This window comes from Papilio polytes, unplaced genomic scaffold (genome assembly GCF_000836215.1).
Source record: "Papilio polytes unplaced genomic scaffold, Ppol_1.0 DF824270.1, whole genome shotgun sequence".
NCBI classification, from domain to species: Eukaryota; Metazoa; Arthropoda; class Insecta; order Lepidoptera; family Papilionidae; genus Papilio; species Papilio polytes.
The window spans coordinates 658,852-677,016 of NW_013524934.1; the positions used below are offsets into that span (position 1 = coordinate 658,852).

At 36.2% G+C, this 18,165-nt stretch overlaps 2 protein-coding genes across 3 annotated transcripts in view; both read right to left on the reverse strand.

Moving 5' to 3' along the window:
* Window positions 1-1,653: 1,653 nt before the first annotated feature.
* On the reverse strand, window positions 1,654-3,121 carry LOC106104224 (dynein assembly factor 3, axonemal). The gene has a single exon (XM_013284198.1). It carries the CDS (start codon window positions 3,072-3,074, stop codon window positions 1,692-1,694), a length of 1,383 nt encoding a protein of 460 aa, XP_013139652.1. The 5' UTR covers window positions 3,075-3,121; the 3' UTR covers window positions 1,654-1,691.
* A 568-nt stretch (window positions 3,122-3,689) lies between these two features.
* LOC106105382 overlaps window positions 3,690-18,165 on the reverse strand; it is a 24,921-nt gene continuing 10,445 nt past the window's right edge. Inside the window, exons 2-11 of one of the 2 annotated variants that reach the window (XM_013285676.1) lie at window positions 12,308-12,471; window positions 9,016-9,807; window positions 8,766-8,938; window positions 8,046-8,686; window positions 7,186-7,382; window positions 6,587-6,829; window positions 6,295-6,396; window positions 5,758-5,992; window positions 5,443-5,648; window positions 3,691-5,366 (exon numbers count right to left, since the gene is read on the reverse strand). In XM_013285676.1, coding sequence (XP_013141130.1) covers window positions 4,203-5,366; window positions 5,443-5,648; window positions 5,758-5,992; window positions 6,295-6,396; window positions 6,587-6,829; window positions 7,186-7,382; window positions 8,046-8,686; window positions 8,766-8,938; window positions 9,016-9,807 — 3,753 coding nt within the window. In that variant the 5' untranslated portion in view covers window positions 12,308-12,471 and the 3' untranslated portion in view covers window positions 3,691-4,202. Of the gene's footprint in view, window positions 5,367-5,442; window positions 5,649-5,757; window positions 5,993-6,294; window positions 6,397-6,586; window positions 6,830-7,185; window positions 7,383-8,045; window positions 8,687-8,765; window positions 8,939-9,015; window positions 9,808-12,307; window positions 12,472-18,165 lie in introns of both variants that reach the window. The other variant, XM_013285684.1, reaches the window with a different exon arrangement.

An 18,165-nucleotide genomic window follows, 5' to 3' on the forward strand; every position in this document is an offset into this window, starting at 1 on the left:
GGTGCGCGGGGAGCGCCGACCGGCGGACAACGCGTGTGCGCACTCCGCTAGCTCGGACTCGACTGCGCTCGTGCCCCGTATTACCAGGGCCGTAAGGGTGAATTTGAAGCTGCACAGATCGTACGTAGGCCTAACACGTCAATTGCGGACGGCGCGTACACCGCCATTGCTCAGGGCCGTGTTCCGACCGCCGCGGGGCGCGCCGAAGGTACTTAGGAAATTATTGTGACAACCCTTCGCCCGCACCCCGCTGTCGGCCGATGACGACCAGGGTGATCGTCACTGAGGGCTTTTGTATCGCACCAACAGAAGTTATGATATCGTGTTTTCATTGTTATTAATTTGTAGGTTTAAGAATGGGTAGAAGAAAACGCACATAGAGTTAATTCGGTTTATTAAATATGTTTGAACATTTTTTACTGTTACTTTTTTCATAATAATGTGTTTGAAATTTTGATTAAAATTATACATCATTCTCGCTTGCACAAATTAAGGAAACGACACCATAGTCTTATATATTTGTCCTGTTCAATCGATGGCAAAGCGACGACGAGGTGGGGCGGTGCCGCATTAGCGACGAATTGATAAGTGTGTGACAACCTTAAATCCGACCTCTGTGATCTTGACGCTTAACGCTGTCCCACGCGCCCTTTGCACCGTTCGATCATTAACTGATGTCAAACGCTATTTATTTGTAAACTGTGGCTACTAAAAATTTGTTACAGATTTTTTTTATAGAAAATAGGCAATGTACACATTAATATAAGTTATCTATGTTTGTATTCAAAATAATTTACTAACTAAACTAATTAATAACTATGTGATTTGATTGTGTTAGAACTTTCTTTACTTTTCTGTACTTTTAATTAAGTCCTTTTTAAGCTCATGTAAATATTTCTTATTATCTCCAAAATTACTATTATTTTATTGTTTGATATCATGACTTCATAAGCGATAGTAGAGTAGGAATTGGCTGCAAGTATCCCAGAATCCCTTTTGGCTTTGGGATTAGGAATTCTAACCGTCAGCTTCCACTACTGGAGCACCTGTACAAAATCGTATTATTATCTCTATTATTTTCAATGATAATAAAAGAGATGATATAATGTTTTTGTTTTGTGTTTCTGTTGTGTAAACCCATGTTTAGAATATGCGATGACGTGCTCAATAAGTTATTCTGAGAAGGTGGCGATCACTCGGTCGTAGAACACGCCGTACTAACTAGTTATTTAACGTTAAGCGATATTATGTAATATAAAAATACGAATTTTAAACGAAACAAAAAAAAACGTTGAAACGTTGTGTCATTTTCCGTTTTTATTTTTTTTGTCCTTGTAAATATATTAAAGTATATGATTTATTAAATGAATGTAACATATTAATAATGAAAGGAAATAGATGAACACAAATTTTATTAAGTTGTTTTATTTACCCTAAACTATTCAGAATTTAAATGTATGTTAGAAGTGATCAATTCACTGTAAGATTTCTGGCACTAAAAAAAATGCTTCCACTTCACGCGTCTTCTGTGTGGTCGTGGTATTGACATTACATTCGTGAAGCATTACAGTTGCAAAACCCATACAAATGGTAACGAAATGAATGTTAAACTAGAAATTATTATTTTTAAAGGGAGGAAAAAAAAAACAAAAGAAACCTAATAAAAGAGCTTTAAAGTTTATCGTTTATTTTTACACCGATGCATCAGTACTTTCACTTTTCCTTCTAATTAAAAACTTAGCGAAGTCATCTTTTTCGGGATCGAACGTGGATTTTTTGTCGCACTGCGCGGTGGCGGCCGCCTGCTGTATTTGTTCGCCGAAAGCTTTCACATCTTCCTTTAAGAACTCCACCAAGTATTTACGAGTGTCCATAATTACCACAGCATCGTCCCTAGCCATCGACCACACACTAGGCTTTATGCGCGGGAGCATATTCTGTCCAACGAACACACCATGGAACAAGCCTTGAAACGGCGGCTTATGAGGATACTGGTCCAATGCAGAGAGAGAAAGAAAATGAACCTTACCATAATCAACATTAATATAAGTATCACGGTCTTCTCTAAGCAGTAACGGCGCTTCAGGCACACTCTCAGATATTTTTGCATCTATCTGACTCATCACCACCAGACCTAAATTCTTCTCATCCTCCAAGTTCATCAGATTAACATCAAACTTCTGGCGATTTTCAAGCTCGTACAACATTCGCATAACATTACGCTCCGATATATCGGTCGCTCTCTTGAAATTAGCGCCCTGAGTGGTCCGCAACATATCTTTATCCTCGCAATCCAATCCATACGCAATGTATGGTGACGTCACGATATCCCCAAGATATCCGCGATGCAAATATCTCTCCCCGCACTTGTATACACCGGCAGCAAACGTAACATTGGGCCGACATACTTCAGTTTCCAGCCAAGTAAATGGGACACCATGTTCTCTAAAATGCTTATACTCCTGAAAAGATATTTGCTTCGCTATTTCTCTCAGGCGCATGTGGTAGTCCCAGTCGTAGACCCCCGCTCTGGTATCATATCGCAACCCGAGACTGTGTCTCACTCGATGCTCCCAGAGCTCACACGCATTAAACTGATTTGTGTTTCCAGTTGTCCAAAAATTGAATAGATTTTCTATGTAGTCCCTTTCACGGTATTTCATCTGGTCAATCGATATGCAAGGAAGAAGACAGCTCATGTATTCAGTGTTAGTAATCATGCCAATCAGTTGACGAGCTTTGGCGGTTAAATACCTGGATGTAGGGGGTCGAAGGAGGATATTACCGTACACTTCCAAGAACCGCCTGGTCTTTTCGAGTAATCCGCACTTCGTCGTTCTTTCTAAAGCCAGTGACATTAATAGAAGTTGTCTTGCAATGAGCTCAGGACATCCATCGATGACGAATATGTTCATATAACGCCTGGTGTGGCGATATGCTTGGGCTAAAGTCTTGATAAGATGTCGGGCATCACATCCGCCGATAACTAGGAAGTTGAGCTCGTACGAATTTTCGTCTCCATGTTTTAAGTACTCCTCTTGTAAATCTAGCGCTGGACTTGTCCCCCAGAACATTTTTATCTCGACACAACGACGATCGACAGAGAAATGGCGAAGTTGTCAATGTCATAGCAACGTAAACAAGCGCTGAAGCGTGTGCAAAAGGGGGTTACTATGGTAACGAGCTATTTATGTCATCGAGTTTAATTTTTTTACTGCATTCCTGGAGGATGCGCTTAGTAGCTTGACCTATTAAACTAGAAAGCCAGTCAATCGAGCAGTTGGGTATTGATTTTATATTATTTGAGACGTCTATATTTATGATGTCCTAGTAAATTAAAGTAACTTAGTTATATCGTTAAGTTAATACCTAATATAAAGTAGTTTGCAATCTAACAATTGCAGTAGTTCCCTTTTCAGTTTATAAAAAGAGTTCAGATTATTGCGGATGGTTTTAGGTAGGGGAAAACTTAAACGGAAAGAAATAAAACAAAATAAAGTAAATTAATGGATTTATTTATATTAATTTAAATAAAATAAATTCTTACAATAAATGCCTCAGTATACTAATAGCAATATCGTTTATTAACACTAATTTGTTCTGTACAAGAATTATATTTACAGCTCTCGTTCCAGTAATAAATATAAATACTTAGTATAAAAATTACTTACTAGATAAATAAATTACATGTTCACTAAGTAGTCTTTGCTTAAAATATATTATAATATTGAAGACTTAACGATACTAGTTCACTAAACAAAGAACATTATTTTTAGGAACAATATACTAGTTAATAATTTTAATTTGTTCAAAAATAAAATAGGATGTGATAAGGATTTTTTTGGTTGGAAAGGTAGGTTCCATTTTACAAATTAGGCATCTTTAGATCTGTATCCACATTCTATTATCGATTGATTAAACTTTGTCATTCAATTTTATTGTAGTGTTTGTGCCGTAGTTTAGTTACTATTGGGAAGATAAACTCTTAAAATTATTAAAGATGTCCATACACGCACAATCTCTAACCTAAACAAGCTGTTATATAAATAGGAAGTGCCCTTTATTCAGCTGGCAATTTTCATACTCTCAAGAATAAGACTAGATTTGATTACTACCGAATATAGTAATGGAAACCAAAATTATAACTGAATAGAGCATTCATGTTTTTGGTTGCATCTTCTAGACATACGCTTTGACATTCGTCAAGAAAATCTGGAATCATCTGGAGATGCTAATGACCTAGGCTTAGAATTTTTCGAGTCCATCGATGCTGGGTTCCCTCGCCAGCCGGCACCAGTGCTGCGGTTGGAATACGTCGAAGAAGTTACTGGTACCTTACGAGTTTGTGTAATCTTCAATTTATTTAACCACAAGTCTCTAGTCTTTTTATTCCCTAACACAAAGAATAAAAACAATATAAAGCCTTGTAAAGTAACCGTTAACGTAAAAAGATATGCAGCTACTATATTAAATGCGAACAAACCGAAAATCCACGGCAATCCGAAAAGAAACACGAGTAAGCAACTGACGGAGGCACAGCGCAACGCTTCGTTTGAGTCACCGTGCCTCTGGATCCTTCTAGAAGCGAACACGGAACGAACTATCAGACAAAATAGCGTCCAGTTGGCTAACAACATGATAGCAATAGGCGCGTACACCGCGAGCCATAGCGCGAGTCCGGAAGGATAGCAAAATGCACCACTCGGCGTCTTCTCCTCAAATCGGCCCGCATAGGATTGAGGGGAGATCGAGAGAAGGACACCCACGACAGCACAGGGAGCGCCCCAGGAAAAGGCCGAGGCTCTCAACAACTTGTGAGAAGCATCACGAGTGAATACCAAAACCAATCTTCTGTAAGATAATACGGCAGCAACAAGCATCCAACAGAAAGACGCTAAAACACAATAATGTAAAGCTACCCCGAGCAACATACAACCGACGTTGTACTCATTGAACTTCATAAAAACTACGATTAAGAAACAAACGATCAGGAAAAATACAGCTATACAGAGCTGCAGCCAGATCTTGTTACTGTAGTCTCTTCTCCAAGACCTGAACATGGCGGCGGTCACACCTACCATAGAAAGACCTAAAAGTGATATACAACAGCCGATTATTGATAGAATTTCTAAAATATCCTCATTCCGCTGAGAAAATACGGATCTGGGGACGAGGATTTCAGCGAAATGGGTGAGGTGATCGCATCTGCAGGTGTCCATCAGCCCTGCTTGTGTGGCTCTGATGAAGGTGCAGCCCTCTTGAGACCAGTAGCCGGTACCGTCGTCGAAGAAGTGCCAATAGGCGCAGGCGCGGCTGAAGTTTCTGTCTGGATCACTTGTTAGTGGGTTGATGTGAATATCTATGACCTGTCAGAAGAAATCAAGGTTGGAAGAAATTCTTTTATGCTCAAAAGCTGTGTTTCGTGATCCAAATGATACTGACCTCTCCACTTCCAAATTGTGTGATATTCTCAACGTTAACGCTGAGGACCCTGCTGTTGACGGAGAGCCTGTCGTGTGCGGAGGCGAAGGCGCGGTCGTTGCGGAACACGACGAAGCTGATGCGTCGCGCAGACTGCGCCACAGACTGCGGCAGATGCACCACCGCCTCATTGTCCTCCACGTTTAAGGTCGAAGAGTTCAGTTCTTCTGTAAACATTGACTTAGCTTACATCAAAAAAACAGCATATTCTTCTAGAAAACTTGGGATCTCAAAATACCTGTAGTAACCAACATAAAAATCTTAGTTAAATCATACCTGAGAGCACTTCAAAGGAGTTTTTATTGAATCTAGTTTCATTGCTAGTGGCTATCCTCAGCCCTCGGACGGGGTTATTGGGTTTAGCGTCAGCCATGACGAGGGCGATGTTGCTCCGCACTGCGGTCGCGTTGCCCGAACCGTTCAGGTACACCGCCGAGCCCAGCTTGTCCAGCATGTGGAGAAGCTCCCCGGGGATATCGAGCTGGTCTTCCACGTCTAGGAGGACGTCAACCTAGAATCAAATAAGTGTCGCTTAGAAATCATAAAAGAACCATCTGACAAAGTAAAATCAAAATCTTTATTCTGAATCGTAACGTATAAGGTAATCTAAACATCTAATAATTTTTTACTGTATTTCCATGTGTTGTATTTTATCGCATCCTTAAAACGCCGCCCACGAAATTTAAACGCAAAAAATCTAATAATAGATTTCAGTTGATAATAATATCTAAATACGATGCGTATGAGACATATGCAAAGGAATTTAAATGAGATACTAGGATTCCATATCTACAAGTAAGAATCTTGAATTACCTGATCGAAAACATCACCGATGCTGTCCACCAGGATAGGGCCGGTATCGTTATTTAGCAATCGTTCGAGGTCTTCGAGAATTTGCTGCAGCTGTTCTTCAGGCTGAAATTTGTACATGAAAAGTTGAGAACTTTAAACTTTATATATAGGACAAAATTGCTCCAAGTTACCGTTTTCATGATAAGGACTTTAATTCCTTTAAATAGTGATTTTCTTACCCTTTTGTTGATTTCCAGCTTCAACTATTCCAAGTCTGTGGCTAAATCTTTAGAATTTGCTTGATTTAACTTACCGGTTTTGTAGTAGGTATGTCTGTCGTGACAACTGTTGTTTGTTCTGTTGTTTCTGTTGGAGTCGGAGTGGTGACTGGTGGAAGTGTGTCAGTCGACACAACTGTCGTCTCCGTCTGACACTCTGTTGTCGTCGGTACCGTGGTTGTCGTCGGTCGCAGAGTTGGCTTCGGTCTAGAATATTCTGTAGATTCTTCTGAACTTTCGCTGCCCGGTTCACGCACATGCGGCTGTTCTTCTCGTGTCTACAATGCGGTTTAGTGTTGTGAGGTTAGTAAGAGCGTGTGTATGATTTCTGCGTAACCTTAACAAGTGTAACTGGTATAGCATACTTACCATAGTCACAATTAGTGTAAAAACAATTATTAAGCATGCTTTCTTAACTTGATCAAAAACAGATGCATCTTAGAAAATGAACAAAGTTAAATAATGGCCATTTTCAAAATGTAAATATGAAATTAGAAACTCAAAATTGATCATATAGATATGGAGAAACACTTCAATTTTTTTTTTCACAAATACACAATCATGCACGTGAGTAATTATTTACAAATGAAGTGAACTATTCATGCTCGTAATAAATTCAATAAGGCGTACTCACAGTAGCTCGGGGCTGCACTGTCGGCATGACCAGGTGTACCAAGTCCTCTTGAGACCTGGTGCGGACGCGTATCGTGGTCTGTGCTAGAAGAGGTGCTTTTGTGGTACAACCATCTGCAGCTGTGGTCACCCACTGAACACCTTCATTAAAATCTCCCACGCATTGGTACGTTTGACAACTGGACGTCGTAGATTCACCTGGAATTGATGTTACTAAATGCTATGGGAAACACTGGTAAAAACACAGAAGACTAAAAATTAAGGAAATAGTAAAATAGAACAACCTATGACTTAGAAATAACCATCTCCCATTAAGCAACAATGATTTACGTAATTTTATAGGAAAATTTGAAATGATGGAACTAAGCAAGGTCTCATGACAATACAAATTGTACTCATTATAGAGATCATTAAAACACCAATCTATTATTAAAATGTCTGTAGCAATCCATTGATTTACTACTAACATTTTTCTAAAGTTCAGCAAACTTTTTCGTAATTAAACTAAATGTGTTCATAAATCTTCATCATTTACAGCTGTATTTAGCACCAGTTTTTATTAAAAAATATGTGACGTCCTTAGACAAAGTTCAAGTAATAATGGATCCCCGTAGAGGTGTTCACTTGGGTGGTAATCTAATTGACCCACTTGTAATGTTCTTCGTTCTCTGAGGTCAGAAGTCACCGGATGCGGTGTTAATTGTCATTAAATGTTACAAGTGTCATTCTAAATGATGAATTTAATATTAGTCATTACTTGTAATAAAATGAAAATTGAAATCTGTTTAATAAATGAGAATAAATTATTTGCAATACTTTTCTACTTTGGAAGAAAGTGATTAGGAAGTAAATGATACAAACCTAATTTTAAACTGGGCACTGAATCAAAACCTTTACAGTAATATGCTGGCTTCATATACTCCACCTCCATATCTTCCCAAAAGCCCGGCATCACCGGCATCATTTCAGAGTTCAATTCAATATGAAGCAAAGCTGTCCTACCATCTAAATATAACCTCTTTATTTTCGAATTATGTATAACGTCTTTATCCTTCCAATCTAAGTCTGGTGAAACTGATTTAAATTGCTTTAAAACCTTCTGGGTATCGTTCGCGTAAAGAGATTCCTCTCCATAAATTCGTGTATATTTCGTACGATAGAATATAAATTCCTTTAGCTTTTTTAACCATTGTCTGTATGTTTTCTCCAAATTCTCGAAATTATATGGTTTCTTCATTCGTATTTTCGTCGCGTAAACATTGCCCACGGACTGCTTCTCTCTGATGAACAGGACCTTGTTGGACTCCGATATGTGATATGTTTCAGTGTCAGTGTGAACGCACCAATAGTAGCCGTCAGTTATCGGCTTCAGCTCGAACATATTAGTGTCGTCTTCACGATGAACCTTGATTCTTGTCGGGTAATGTATCACAGAGTCGGAGAAGCAGTACACGTCACTTTCTCGTAAGGAATCGTTCACTCGTAATAACAATTTGTTGTCCCTAAAAAAAATACAAGTTGCTGTAAGGTTTGTAAAATATAGAAAATTAATTATTTATTAGCAAAAGGAAGTTTGCTTACCTATCTAATGTTACATTCATTGTAATATTTTTCATCTGGATGGATCTTTCGCATATCACGTCGTAGAATATGTAAGAACTGTTAACAAGGTACCAAAAATTATCGTGTAGCGAACCGAGCAGGGTGTCCGAAGAATGCACATTGTCTTCAAAGTTCCATTCTGATTCCGGTATCTGAATCGAATTAAAAGTAGATAAATAACTAACGCTAAAGTAGCAAATAACAATTTATATAAAAATAATAATTTTACCTCACAATGATCATCTTCGGCATCATACCGTAACATGGAGAAATCGGAACTCATAATGATGCCCAAAGGATACGTCCGACTGTACCCAGCTGCTTGGAACATTGGATTGTTAGCATTCCTCCAGCCTCTATTCAGAATGGAACCACCGTTCTTCTCACACAGTTCCTGAGCCTGTCTCCACGTCGCCCGGACTGGACCGCCACTAACACCAGTCAAGACCGATAGACACGTCGGTCTAGGACTTGAAAATCTCCAAGATTCCCACAAATCACCACATCCTTCATCAGTCATTTCATCTTCGTCTGGATAAGGCTTTAAGAAACAATACCTATAATGTTTCTCATCACATTTCGTTGCCGTAAAGTTGCTCACCGGATCTATCACTAAACATAAATCCTCGTGTAGACCTAACTCTTGATTATAATTGACATCATAAGTTGACAATAAGAGTCGACCGATCGAACTTGAGTAAGACCAATCTATGAACGGACCTCCGGGATATAAAGTCTTGTATTCTGTCCATATTACTGTATTTGGATTTATAATATTTAAACTGTTGTACAACGAGGAGGAAAATAAATTGCCAACGCAATCGTTGAATACATCCGCGAATACTTCGGGACCCTTTTTTCTGTAACATATCGGTTCCTCTTTCTGCTTCGTTAAGGCTAACTGAAAGCCCACAGGACATATTGGTGTCTTCAGTTTCTTTCCATCGCCTTCGTTAATGTTTACCAAAAATATAAACAACAATGGTACAGTTTTCCCTATAAATGACCACCGCAGGATCATCTGGAAGAGAAACAATTTGATTTAAAGTCCCAATATTTATAACGGTGGCTAAAATCTTGAGTTTTGGCCTTGAATAAATAGCTAAAGTAATGAATTTTCATGTGGGCATAGATAACAATCGACGTATTTAATCTACCAAATTTTAAATTAATTTTATGCCCGATACAAAATTTGCATAATGGCGTGTTTTTGCTATGTAATTAATTGAAGTTTGGTTCAAAATATTCTTTGCAACGTAACTTTTTGGAGACTTAAAACAAATAGCTGATGAAATCAAAACGTTCATCTTTCCTGCTTTTATTATGGATATTTGTTTATATTTTTAATCGATGCTTTTATTCCGTATTAGCGTTTTGGGGAATTGAACAGGTTACACACAAAATTAAGTGCGGATATCTGGTGATCCTTCGATTATCTTATCGAGTTAACAAACAGGCAGTGATAGTGGGCAATCGGCACTTCACTGTATTACCCGTATTCGGACATTATCGTCTCTGATTGGCGCCGAACCGTGAACTCTTGCTTAATGCTTTTAATACGTAAAGCTTCGATAAATACACTAACATAGTTAATGTTTTTTCAACATCAGATAAGTAATATAAAAATAGAATTAAATAGAACTGGCCTCAAAAGATTCTGGGATTTTAGCTATTTAAACGCTACAATTCTAACTTCTTTCTTGGGTAAAAAAGTACGTACCCTACTTTATAAGTACTATTAAGTCGTCGTCTTCCGGTAGCAATAAAAAGTTTAGTTTACGATTTCCTAAACGGACGACAATTATGCCTCAGCAACTTCTCAACCTTTTACAGAGGTCGAGCACCGTAAAGGTTTAATGCAATTTTATAATTACAAAAAATAAAACTTAAATCTTGAACTAAGGTAACTTCCAAGCACATTGAAACAAAAAGGATTAGTAAACTACAGTTAGGTATAAATGCATTCTGAACACGGAGAAACCATGAGTCCCACCAAGTTGTATTAGGTGAAACGAATCGATGCGTCTACGTCTGCAATCCCGTATGACTAGAGACAGTTATACTGGATAGCTTCTGAGATTATGTAGTCTTCATGTTACATAGCAATTTACTTAAATACTTCCACAAATCACACTCAGAATCAGATGGTGACTTAAATAGTTGTTTAGAGTAAAAATCTGTCAAAGGCCGTCGCCTTAACATGACTCTTGTAGTGTCAATTGCTTATGCTTTGTTGTTTGTTATTGATTAAAAGATTTTGTCTGTTCTGATTAAGGCGTGTTTTTGGAATTATTCATAGTATGAATAAATACTTCTCTACATGGAATTTGTCGTTCAATTCATTCGTAACATTACAACTATTGGAATCGTTATCTTTACGAGAATCATCGACGCGTATCAATGTTGATTCTGATGACATCATTTTTTCGGAAAGGAAATAATATGAGAGAAAAAAGCAAAATCATCTGATAATAAGCAAAGTTACAAGTAACCATTTCGTTTATATTCATTTAGAATAAATGAAAATGAAAAAATGTAATTTATACCTGTAAGATGAAATGATTAAAACAAATTTAATTATAATAATTATAGAAAAGAATGGTACTTATTGTTTAGAATATCAATTTCAAAAAAGGAAGGACGTTTTTTTTCTTTGAAATATAAAATATTTTAGATAAAATTTCCGCAAGCACAGAACAATACTACGTATACGACCTCGTTTTCTATCAGCACTGCTATATAAGTTTATCAATTCACAAGTAGCAACAACAAGCCTTATACGTGGCATTAGCACTGCCTATGTTATGTTTCACAATAAACTGTGACTAGTTTTTTATCTCTGTTCATTTGTCTTCATTTTAAAACCTAGTAAATTGTACCAAGATAAAAGGAGACACGTGTTTATTCCCACTGGAAATTTACGGATGTAATTGCAAATGAATTTCATCAATGACAATTATCTCAATGTCGCAATGATTGCTGTGTTCCGAGAATATGATAAGATCCAATTAGATGCAAATACCCCCCTCCCCCTGGGGAAATTGTGTGCATTGTGCGACCGCTCGCATCGTATAATGCGGATTTTTTGCGTGAAACCGAACGATTATTCTCACGTGATGTGGAACACGAATCGATTAAAACATTGATACTATAATACAATCGTAGTCATGAACGAATTTAAAAATGAACAATCTACGATTAACGACAGGACATTTAAGCATGCTTACTTTGAGCTGAGTTAACATTACTAGAAAACACACAGCTTTCGGTATGTTCCTTCTAGATCCTATCTTTTGAAGATATCCCCCCGACACCAAAAAACACAAAAACAAAGCAATGGGATCTGTAACTGGCCCTAATGTAGTTAGTTCATTGAACTTTGAGAATTCCGTCTATTATTCCAAAATGATTCCATTCTACCTTATAGGATAGCTGACTGAGAAATATAAATTCTATCGTCTGATATAAGAATGATTTCGTTAACAAACGTCACTGACGAAGCGTAACAAGTAATAACTTACTTTTATCTAAGTATCTATTTGCTTTCTCGTCGGATGATTATGGCTGGTCATCTTCTCACGAGCCTCTCAGACTGCGAGACCGAGGCCACATTTCCACGGTCTTCCCACGATCCGTGATCTTGGATGACGTATCGCTTCCGTGACGTCGGTTCCGCTTTGTGAGCCTGCAAGGAATCACAGTTTTTATGTAGAAATGCCGGTGAACATGTCATGCTTGGATAGGAACTAACTATCTCATTGATGAATCTGTTATTGTTGTTTTTTTTTAATATGATACAATAGAATGGACCGTTAGAAATTTCTTTATCTATAATGTTTTTTACAAACATACTATATTACTAGAATAAATAAAACTAAATTTATAAAAAACTTTTCGTCCAATTTTCAGCATATAAGTACTTTTTTTATTGTGTAATAAATGGATTTGAAAAACAAACATTATAATCTAGTAAAAGTTACTAACTGTTAATATTAACTTGGAAGTTACTTAACGTACATAACAGTTAAGTAACAAGCTAGCTTACATAATAGTAATGCTGTAGTTAATTTTAATATAGTTATTTATAAATGTTTAAGTAGAAACAGTAGATGTAATTAATTTTATGATTTATTTTTATATAAGAGAATCTTATGTAACTTATGTAAATTTATCTGTAAGTTTTCTTAAGTATTTACACTCTCTAAAGTAGTACCGGCTCTAAAAGACTAAAGACCTGTCCCACCACTGACTGATAGGGGCTCAGATAGCTTAAAAATGACGTCACTGTCTGATAAGGGAACAAAATCCGATATTTCCATTACATGTTTTACACGTTGCATGGTTATCAGACAATTTACAATTTGGTGGGACAGGCATATCAAGACGAAATCCTGTCTATATCGTGAATTACTCTGCAATAACCATAAACTACGTTAATTAAATCCAAATTACACTTGCAAATAAACTTTCTGTCTTCCAAAGTCGCGTGACTGAGTCAAATAAATTATCACTAATCATCGCCTTGGGCTACCATTTCTAAGCATTTTTTATCTCAAGGACAAAACCTTACTTCATAAAATTTGGATAATTTCAAAGTCACGGCTATGAAATTAACGAAATACTTTGTAACAAATAGTAACAATGTGATCTTTGTTTTCTACATATTCTTAACTAGCTGCTGCCTGTGAATTCGTCCAAGCAATATTATGATAAAAAGTAAGATATAATATGCCCGTCTATGTCAGCTACCGTTCAATGAAAGTCTGGTCGAAATCGGCCCAGCTGTTTTGGAGGTTAGCCGGAACAAATGTAACTTGCGGACAGATAGAATTTTTTTTAAATGATTATCGTTATCAGCAACGCAAATTCATCACCTTCCCGAAATCTGGATTTTTTCTTATGTTAGAAACAGACACTCCAATTTTATTATATAGATTCTTCGAATAACTGGATACTCTTGAAAACGACCGTCAAAATTAATTATAGGAATAGCAATTTCAAAATTATTCTGAATTTACGTTTTTACTTTTACCATCTGTGTTATTATTGAAATGTCAAGCCCATTTCGTAATCTCATTCGATCGATTCCGCGATTTACAAGTGCCATTATGTGATTTATGGCGCACTAGAGTGTCCACGATTTTAGGAGGAAAATAATGACATTTCAAAGACTCATTTACCAGACGTTATCTTAAGATCGCGTTAAGAATTTAACAAAATAGTGACCACATCAATCGTGTCAATATTTACATTATAAAATATTTTAAATAGATTGTAAATATCTATACAAATATTGTATCTGAAGAGTTTCAACTTCAACCACCAGTGAAACTGTTAGTTATTAGTTATATCTTATAATAATCAGGAAATGTTTGCAAAAATATACATGTCCTATAGAAATAAATTCACATGGTATTCTTACCCGTGCTACTTTTTTCGAGACAAATCATTATCACCAGTTTAAACTCTGCTACTTCCGAAACATAATTGTAGACAACAAGTTGCGAAATTGTTCGTACAAATTATATTTAATGACAAAATCTGTTCGTTCGAAAACAAAATATTGTATAGTAATGACTTTTAATTAGGTACCTCTTATTACAATGTTTCGGAACACATAACGCAGGTTAGTTGTCTAGGTAGTAGTCTAGGTAGTAGTTGTCTAGTTAGTTGTCTAGTAACGAATAATATTTTTGACTGTATTTGGAATAGCCTTTTAGGGACAAATTGACTTATTTTAAATGAAGACCCTCAATGAATCTGGTTACGTTTCTGTTTTTTTTTTTTGTATCATCTAAACTATAATAATATAATAAAGCGTAAAGACGCTACTTTGTGGCGTAGGATATCCGCGATCATAGCATATTTTTGAATATTTTTTTTAGTCCTAAGCCCTAGACTTACGACACGCTTTAGGCTATATATATATTTTCACGCTACTAAACTCAGGGGTTAATGAATTGAAAAAAAAAACCTTCATGTGGGAAAGCATCCATAAACTACAAACTGCCAGAATTTGACAAATATAAATAATAAAATGAAATTTTTATAATTTCATGCGGAAGAAGCCGCACTGTAACAGCTAGTTTTAATAAAAAATAAGAGAGATGACATGTTTTACTTAAGTGGTTATAAAATAGCACAAACATAAAGATAACTTAAAACAAAAGAAACGGTACACCGCAGGAACAATGTTACAAGTACACATTCCTATAGGCGTTCGTGACGGTGGCGAATGGCCTATCATCAGAGAAACATCGTAAATACTGTGACCATAATATCTAAATTTCCTAAAATATCTTCCCTATATTTTCAATTTATTAAATAAACACAAATTCCGTAAATATTGACGTTCGCACATATTTATGAATAAATTTTACTTTCATTGTTTATTCTTGTAAAATTTTAACTCACAAACTGACGTGATTTTTTAACATTTACACTTTATTACTTCTTTATTAAGAATCGATTTAATATTAGCAACAACGGCATATCTGTCCTACTTTGGTGTAGTTAATAAAAGAAAAAGATTATCCACTTAATAATGTCGCGGAATTGTCATCCTAGTGGCTAATATTGGGTGCAGTTGGCCGTTGACTAAATAAACATTTTATGGGTACTTCCCCACGTCGAGCTACACCCGCCTGACGTCAGTACATCTTTTACATTACCAATTGTCAAAACGTTCCCTAACAGCAAAATTTTACTAAACAAAAAAGTGGAAAAAAAACCTTTACGACATCATAAATGCAATATTTAAAACAGATGTTAAAGTACATTTATCATAATTATCGTCTTCTCTTCTTTCTAGTGTTTGCTGAATACGACAAATGAAGGGAGGAGAAATTGGGCGATTATCTTTTTCTGGTTTGTCCTCTCCTCTGGCCCAATTATAGCAACACACATGTGCAACTTATTTTCTTATTGCAGATGAATACACAATTAAATAAAGTAACCATCTATCTCGTTTGCAACCGGATTCCTTACAAAAGACGAATAACATCATAGTACCGTACCTATGATATAGGATAAATAAATCAGCAACATCAAATTAACAATGGGACATTACTGTTAAACTGAAAACCGTTGCTACTCATAGTTGCTATCTAGTACCTATTACGTCATATGTAACAAATACACAGTATATTCAAAGCTAGTTAATTTAACAGCCTCTTTTACATCGTCATCAACATCATCATCATCACCAGCTCACTCCCCACCAAGGGGCTAGGCTCCTACCCTAAGTTAGGGTGACTAGGCCACAGTCAACCACACTGGCCAAGTGCGTGTTGGTTGACTCCACACACATCTTTGAATTTCTTCGCTGATTCGCAAGTTGCATCACGTTTCTCTTCGCCGTAAGAACGTAGTGTAAATTATTTACGTATGAATCGAAAATCGTATTGATACATGACGGAATTCGAACCCAAGACTACAAGTCAAGTGCTCAAACCTGGTCTAAGGTATCTCACCTACGCCCATTATAGAAACTGTAAAAGTTAAACGTATTATATGATAATTAGATAGTGATTTCTTGTGTGAGGGAAAGCGGATTCTTCACGACAGACACGTAACATATTCACGTTACCAATACAGCACATGATTCTATTCAAACAAGATACCAACTTGAAAACATCGAGATACATGGTTATTTAAAAAAAACAAATGAAGTCTGACTGCTACTTGTTTCGGGGAAGAAACAAATGACAGATCAATAATGGTGATGGTAAGCCATAGGTAGCCAGTACGGGAATGGACATTGCCAAGGGTGCCAAGGCCTGCACCCCCCGTAGAGAATCAAATACATGCAAAAATTTGTATCAAAATAATAAGGTGCCTCTTTGTAAAAACCAAAACCTCCCCGGATCATCGGTCTTCCTCTTCTATGATGAAATTAAAAATCTTTCACACCTACATACATAAAATACTAGTTTTCGCCCTCGACTGCGTTCGCGTAGAATAAGAACAAAAGAAAGTAACCTTATGTTCCTTCAGACTATCCTGTACATCTGTGCCAAACCCTAATAAACAATCCATCCATCTAAACTTTCGCATATATAATATTAGTGAGATATTCCTTGCTTTTTTATAAAGAGAATAATAAGGATGGAAGCAAGGTTTCTGTTCATTTTTGTTTGGCTAATCCTACGTAACAATGTAACGTTTTTTGTATTCACATTACTGTACAGTTAGACGTTACTTACGAGTTATATCTTATCGTAATGTTTACGTTTCTATCCTCTCTGATTCAGTCCAGCACGTTACACATGCTGTATGAAGTCATGAACTATGAATGAATTTGTTTTCATATTAAAATCTTTTGTTACTTATCTATTTAAAAAATGCGTAATCAAGAGAATACTACATATCAATGATATAAATGATTTCTGTTAAACAGAATATTTTACACGTTTTTATAGCAGACTAGCTGTTGCACGCGACTTCGTCTGTGTCGAATTAAAAAATATAGCCTATGTTACTCACTAATAACGTAGCTTTCTATCGGTGAAAGAATTATTTAAATTCGTTATGTAGTTTTTACGTTCCATGCAAAAATACAGATCTTTCCTTTTTATAATATTAGTATAGTATGCGGTAAGCGGCTACCTGAATTCACCGAAATTGTGAAACGTTTTCCGCAATTTCAGTTGTTGCTGTTGGAAGAGGAGACACACAGGAAAAATATATTAGTCTTCCTTTTTCACTTTCGTTAAATTTAATTCTACTAATCATTTATTTATAAGAAAAGGGTTTTTTAGAAACAAACTGTTTCCAGTCATTGTTCGGTTGTGACTTGTGACGTCATTCGTCTTATTTTTTCTGTACCAACAAATTAACATACAAGTACGATATAAGTACTAACAAATTAATTGTATCACACATTCACAGCTACAATATAATTACGCTAATTGGACAATAGTAAGGTTTAAATTCAATTAACGTTTTCAGCACTTTGAAGTCTAATTCTAAGGAGACCATTAGTGTAGGTTTTTCGTAATAAATTCATATTATGGCAGACCACTTAACAATCATACAGTTATATGAAATTCATAATTATTGAATAGATACGAATTAAACATCACTATGACAAAAAACCTAGAAAATCTGAAGACAAAAGAATTGCAGAGAAGACTATAATTCTTCGAAACAGCATTAAACAAACATTTCGATCATTAACGACTACAAGGATCTTAAAACGATTACACACCGCATCTCCATTTTTAACGGTTTAAACGAAACGTTTCGACTTCGGTTTTTATTACGTTTTTCATATTAAACAGACAACAATTAAAAAACCGACTTCCAAACAAAATACACGAAAAACAAAACAAAATGCACTAAAAACAAAACAAAATACACCAAAAACAAAATATTCTCA